Source organism: Rutidosis leptorrhynchoides, chromosome 1 (genome assembly GCF_046630445.1).
Source record: "Rutidosis leptorrhynchoides isolate AG116_Rl617_1_P2 chromosome 1, CSIRO_AGI_Rlap_v1, whole genome shotgun sequence".
Lineage (NCBI taxonomy): Eukaryota > Viridiplantae > Streptophyta > Magnoliopsida > Asterales > Asteraceae > Rutidosis > Rutidosis leptorrhynchoides.
The window spans coordinates 56,693,005-56,700,129 of NC_092333.1; the positions used below are offsets into that span (position 1 = coordinate 56,693,005).

Sequence of the window (7,125 nt, forward strand, 5' to 3'; positions counted from 1 at the left end):
TTAAAACTATTTATCTCATGCTAAGTTATGCTTAAAAAAAATAATAAAGAACATTAAAATGAGTAAAATACAATAATGAATGGTCTTATGGAAGTCGAGTCATTACTACTACACCAACACTTTTAGGTTTTTTACAATTTTACGCTTAGAAACTTTTTAAGAAATACAACGGAATTCTCTTTGTTCATGAGCACAAATCATTATCCCTTAGTTTAGAGTAAACTTCAATAGTAGCTTTTGCTAAACATTATCACACGGGCAAAATCGTTTAGTACCACATATGTGGTACTAAACAATTCTGCCCGTGTGGTACTAAACAATTGCGTATTATGATCCATTGAGCATTGCCTAACTTCTGTCGTCTGGCGTGCATGGTTATAACTAATGATATATGTGCTTTAAATATACGACTAAATTTACAAAAAAACTGATAAGGATACTTTATTCAGACCATTCGGTGAGGGCGAAAGTTTTTACTCATATATCCGCAATTTAACTGGATTATCTCACGCGCCTCAAAAATATATCGAGTAGTTAGTTTCAAACTAAAATCTTATGAGAGTAATATCATAAATCCAACCACTATTTTTTTGAGATGGTTACTAAATTTACGAATTATTTTCACATCAAACAATCAAATCTTAGTTTGCTTGCTCCGGTCACCGGATTTTCAAAGGGTTTCCTCTAGGTTTCTGGTGATCGAAGGGACGTGATAATAACCCAAGGAATAATTAATAATAATAACAAAAAAAGTAACCCATGAATTGGTAAAATGTCACTGTATCAAACTAAAAAAGACTGGGTCTGTTGGATAACTGCACTGTAGCCTAAAAAAACAACACACCCTGCACAGGCCATCTAACAAATTCATATGCTGCTAGCTAGCATTCCAAGTACAACTCATTTCTACCTCAATTTCTTGCAATCTTTTGCTTCTTTGCAATAAATGCAGCCAAAGAAGAATTAGGTAGCGGTCAGCAACTGTACATCGAAGGTCGCCTCATCTTACAGAAAAATTAAACAAAATCAAAATCAAAATTAAAATAAAAGAACATTTGTGAGAAAAAGAATGCTGATGCAAATTTTGCTGACGAGCATCGCGTTTACAACAAATGTGGAGCAAAGGACTCCACCATATTTGAATCTCCCATCATTTGAATCTCCCATCATTTCTTTGTCATTTTACAAAAAAAGCATCCCTGCCATACAAGTAGATATAATCAAATGAAACAAAAAGTATATATTTAACAAATTCAATGGTTAGAGGGGTGGTTGATATTACTTTTTTAACCTTTTAAACTTTACTCGTTGCCCAAAAGCTGTCATTCGATTATGATAATTATTTTTAAAGCTAACTTCCAAAACGCTATATTAAAAATCTAAAACAGCTTACAATAATCAAAAGCTATATAAATCTTAAAACCACAATCAATGCTTACTATATATTGTAATCGGTAACTAGCTGGCAAATATTAAGAATTGGGACTAATGGATTGGGTGTACGGTCAGAGTAAGCCACTTTTAAATGTGGGTCAAAAGAGGGCCGGGTGGGTTGATCCACCGACACATATGTCCATTTAATCGAGTTGCATAAGTCAGATATGATTAATATAAAATGATTTAAGAGGTTGTACGTTGTAACGATACGAATATGCTTCGAGCAACTTTTGACCCATTCAACCCCTTGAACCATTTTCTTCGTAGCATTTATTATTTATATATTATTAAAACTAAAAGAAAAAAAGGAACTCTTCAAACAGAAAATGCATATACCTTAGAAGAAAACTTGGACCGAAACATCAGCTTAATACTGAAATTGGAAGAACAGCATCGAGTTTGGCTTCGAGTGACGATTGTTGAGGATAAGCAGATGATGATTCGATAGGAAGATGCCAAACTAATACCTTTGAGCAATCATCTGTTATTCCTTCCATTTGTGCCTCATCCTCCACAACTTGTTCGATGAAAGTGCTGACCTGTCATTCAGAACGTGTTTGAACTAAGTAATGACTCGTAGTTTTATTAGTAAAAACGAATAGGTCCAGCCTAAAATGTCACACTATATATATAGAACATCATAACTAATAAATACACGATGAGCGATGTTACTTCCTTATTACAGGATAAAATCTATTAGGGATGGCATCGGGTCAGGTTTGGGTCGGGTTTAGGTAATCCCATACCCGAACCCGATTAGAAAAACCCGTCCCAAACCCGGACCGAACCCGTCGGGTCCCCATTTAGCTACTAACTAGCGGGTAATCGGGTTTCCCCACGGGTCTTCGGGTATACGGGCCGGGTAATCGAGTATACGGGCCGGATAATCGGGTAAACGGGCCGAGTAATCGGGTATACGAGTCGAGTATATGGACTCGGGTCTTTTTTCGGGTATACGGGGTGGGTAATCGGGTTTGTGTCTAAAACCATCCCCATACCCGACCCTAAACTTATTTACCCAGCCCGAACCCGGCCCAAAAATATCGGGTTTCGGGTTTCCCCATCGGGTACGAGATTTTTTGCCATCCCTAAAATCTATGTTACACATTTCTCAACTACTATGAAATGGAATAAGTCACAGTTTCCATATTAATTGCAACAGTCAAGTAAGGAACCGATCTTGGAAGAAAAAAGAGAGTAAAAAAAAAGGAAACTAACTTGAAATCCATCCTTGACATTATCAAGGTGCCTAATGGGTTGAGGGTTAAGACGGTGCCATTTCACCGGGTCCCAAAGGATAGTGCTGTTGAAAGCAAATCCTGCCAGGTCAGCGTGGAATCTATGGAATCTTCTCATAACATTATTTGTATGCCATCCAATCACCTGTATCCCGTTACATACTGGTCCCACAAATGTAGCTACTCTTGTGCTCGCCTTTAGTTTCGCTACTGGCCACGTACCGAACCGCCTTAAAGTCAAAATTTCATAGTCAGCACAAATGAAGAATATATTTATATTTATTATTTACATTAATAAAAACATGGTTGAAAGTGTAGCAAATTTTATCGAAATGCAATAATATCAACAATAAACAAAACTGGAGACAGCAATCTCTCAGTTTATTTAATGGATCGGTTCAGGTTATGTTTTATCTCCAGTGGGTGAAACATTTTGAATGAATAAAATAGTAGCTAACGAGGAAACTAGTCAAATGGTGACATGGTAGAGAATTGCCAGGTGTATTTTAATGCATAAAAGCTCCTAAATAATTTTATTAGAATATAGTGTAAATATTAATATTAATATTAATATATACTATCTAAAAGACAAAACCCTGTAGCACTATTCATCAATAGTAACCACGGGTATTTCCGTCATTTCAACCTTTTTTTTTGTCTCCGACGATAAAAGAAACAACTTTCGAAAAAGAACCACCCTTCAATGTCACCAAAAGATGTCGAAAAAAATTCTTTTTAAAAAAAATATCAACTACCTTTTTTTTTCCCTCAACGATAAAAGAGGCAACTTTCATAAAAGGAACAACCCTTCAATGCTACCAAAAGATGTCGAAAAACATTCTTTTTTTACAAAATAGATCAACTAACTTTATTAAAAAAAAAAAAAGGAACGCTAAAAGAAGCAACTTTCACAAAAGGAACAACCCTTCAATGTTAGATGTCGAAAAAAATTCCTTTTTTACAAAATAGATCAAGACTTTTTTTTTTAACTCGCATTCAAAACGGAGCCCCCGGCGCGAAGCGAGGGCTCCACAACTAGTTATAACTATTGATTATATTGTTTTTCTATTCTGACACTGATCACTTGTAGAAACCAAATACTGGACAAAAGTAGGGACTTGTGATCAACCCAGTGACATCTAACCTAGCCCATTTTGACACTTACAAATATTAGCCATCTTGACCTGAATCATATTGACTATTTATCAAGCCCACCTGACCTGTCAGTCTTATAATCTCTAGAACAAAAAAATATGCCAAAAGCACTATGCTTCAAATCGTATCTAACAATACTCTGAAGTGACTGGTATTGACTATTTAGCAAGTCATGTACATCTGTTTGTGATGTAAATGGTACTCAAAAGTGACTGGTATTGACTATTTCAAATAAGTCATATGAGAAACTAATTAAACACACAATTTATTTTACTGGGTTTTACCATCAACTTCTTAAATGATACATCATGTGTTTTTATAGCGAAAAGACGTTCCAAGAGCATGAAAACACCAAATATAATTCACAATGTCTTCCAGAACATAAACCATTGACAAACACCGTCTGTTTTATCGTGTTTATACTCCATTCAAAAGTGCACATATCAAACAAAAGTACAAGGTTTGGGGAACTATAACTAATTTTGTGGGTAAGCCTAATTAGTTACAAATGAGACGATTTGGGTTCTCTAGATAAGTTATGATAAATGATAAATTGATTGAGCAAAAACACTTAGCTAAAGGGGACCAAGTCAGTACATTTAAACATGTACGAAGTCTATTTAATTGCTTACAACCTTCTAGTTGGTCTCGTTCAGTGATTTAGATTATTATTCAACCGATACAATTTTCGTAGTCAGAACAAAGACATTAAATATTTATAAAAGTATTTAAATTTAAAATTAAGAAAAAGAAAGGGTGTACCTGATCTGCCTCATATGCTCAAACAGTTCAGTAGAGTAGATATTAGTATCATCTGCAAAGTACACAATGCCATCAAGCTGATGTTTTTCGATATGCGAAAGTGCAACATTCCTTTGATGAACCCTCGAATCTTTAATCTCGGTTGTGTTCTTTGTACACACAAGATGCCTATACATAACACCACTTTTTCTCAACAACTCAGACGTTTCACCTGATTGGCTTGTCATTTCGACAACCACCCACAACAAAGGCGGCTCAACCAACTTTAATGTTTGCGCCAAACGGTTAAGGTAGTACCCCTGAAACATCCTAGGATATGTTGGGGTCACGATTATCAAAAACTTGCCAAAACCCATTTCGTTACCATTCATTGTCTTGTTTTCTTGATTCACATCTGTCACGTGCTGATCCGAATTAAACGACACGTTATTGACCACCAATGTATCTTCTATCTTTGTGTGGTTTGTAGACATCATATCATTAAAATCAGACAATTGAACCTTCTCAACTTGATCGAATGAAAATGCTTGATTTCTTGACATGATATCGGTGGATGTTGTAATTGAAACGATAGGGGTAAATCCGACAAAAACTCCAACAAGAAAACATAAAAGGAAATGAAAAAGTGACCTCCTCCATGTATTCCCTTTTGGTTTTTGCCTTTCTAATGACCTAGATGTCCTTTTCGAGAAGAGATTGAGCACGAACGTTTGAAAACGATACAACATATATTCGGTTGTTCCAAAAGATGGATTGGAAACCGATCCATTTGTAGGAGTGTGAGTGTAGTCTTGGCTACAAGACGTACACTTTGACAATGGAGAAGCAACTGAAACCGCTTCTCCACCTAGTATTGTCCCCGGTCTAGGCACCGGGGACAATGTTCTTCTAATTGTAGTCATAATTTTCTAAATTTAACAAAATTACCTACAAAATGATAAGCTAAACATACCAGTTTACCATGAATAGCATCAACCTGCAACTAAATATTTTTCTCATGAAGCAAACAAGCTCCTACACATATCGATACAAATCATACCAATCATCGTATCAGCATAGAAAGCAAAGATTTCCCCTATTGGATTCGTATAAGAATCTGTAATACTAAACTTCAATCAAATCAACAAAGATGGTGTGTTTACTCTCAAATCTGAATCTAATTGCAGTAATATAAGAAAAACACGCATAAATCGAGCAGAAATCAGAGAACCGTATTGAATTAAAACAGAAATGCGATTAATTTAGAGTTTTAAAAAAATGAAATATAGAGAAAAGGGGGAAGTGGATCTAACACAATAGCAATAACAATAACAATAATGAATGATTTGATTGGCAGAATATTTGATGTGGGGACTGTTGAGAGGAGGAGGCGATAATAATAATGAGAGAAAAGTTGGAAGTGGGCGTAGGGATGCAGAGACAGAGAGAATAGATCGAAGGTTTTAACACTCGCGGAACGTTAATTAACGTTGTACTGAAAAGTTATTAAAAACGTAAGTCATTAGTATAAATCAACAAATTTACCACATAAAATGTAACTTATGTCTCAAAATTATTTATTTATCAATATCAATAATCAAGAAGACAGTACAAAATAAGTTTTTAATTAATGAAAATTTACTTAAAAGTTAACAAATCTCGACTTTAAACAAACGAAACATAAAACATTAATGACACGTAACAATTATCTCATCAGTACATATCAGTATATCACTTATCACTACATAACAATTTTCATGATGGATGATAAAGAAAATTTACCAAAACTTTTCTGAATAGATAATTATCAACATTCCAAAATGTAACCATATTAGGTAAAAAGATTTAATTTTAATGATATTTTAAAAAAAAACAAATTGTTACAATCATGTATAAAACAATTATATGATCAAATAATCGTTACCATGAAATCATAATTAACCGTCATCTATAATTAATCTAAATCTAAATATATGTTAATTACATCTCACAAATAGATATCTTTAGACTTTTTTCTTATTTATTTTTTTTTTTTTTGTTGGGGGTCCTTTCGGAAGCAATCTCTCTATCCTTAGAACATTGAGATGAAGGACTTTCTCTACTCTTAGGGTGTTTCAGTCTAGGTAGAAAAATGACTTTTCTTTATTCTAATATAGAGGAAGGATTATCTACATCTTACCTCTCTCATATCCTAATTAGGTTGGATTGGATTTTGTTGTTGTTTAAATCAAGATATATTAAATTAAAAACCCATACACGCATTAAAAATATGTAACTATAAGATCATCTAAATGGATATGAATATGGATACGGCAATACCAGATCCATATCTTATCCATTACCATCCCTAGTTACGATTATCTCTAGTTCAGTTATAACCTATATAACTTCTATTATACTAGCCTTAATAGCCCGTGTGTTGCACGGTTGATTTAAAATTGTTATCAACAACTTGAAGAGCAAATCTGCACCGGTTCTCAAATGAACCTCCGTACTCATTAGTACCACCATCATTGCTTTGTTTTAGAATACGGTCAACAATTAGTAAACCGTG

General features: G+C 34.3%; 1 protein-coding gene across 1 annotated transcript; it reads right to left on the bottom strand.

Annotated features, from left to right (window-relative positions):
* Positions 1–762: 762 nt before the first annotated feature.
* On the bottom strand, positions 763–5,768 carry LOC139859960 (probable beta-1,4-xylosyltransferase IRX9H). Its single transcript, XM_071848742.1, has 4 exons — positions 4,593–5,768; positions 2,656–2,905; positions 1,774–1,976; positions 763–1,199 (listed from the first exon to the last, which is right to left on the bottom strand). Exons 1-3 carry the CDS (start codon positions 5,492–5,494, stop codon positions 1,800–1,802), a joined length of 1,329 nt encoding a protein of 442 aa, XP_071704843.1. The 5' UTR covers positions 5,495–5,768; the 3' UTR covers positions 763–1,199; positions 1,774–1,799.
* Positions 5,769–7,125: the final 1,357 nt, after the last annotated feature.

Coding starts and splice junctions, on each gene's coding strand:
- LOC139859960 (XM_071848742.1), bottom strand. CDS start 5,494: ATGACTACAATTAGAAGAACATTGTCCCCGGTGCCTAGACCGGGGACA. Junction 2,906..4,592: donor GAGCATATGAGGCAGATCAG/GTACACCCTTTC, acceptor TTTGACTTTAAG/GCGGTTCGGTACGTGGCCAG. Junction 1,977..2,655: donor ATGTCAAGGATGGATTTCAA/GTTAGTTTCCTT, acceptor TCTGAATGACAG/GTCAGCACTTTCATCGAACA.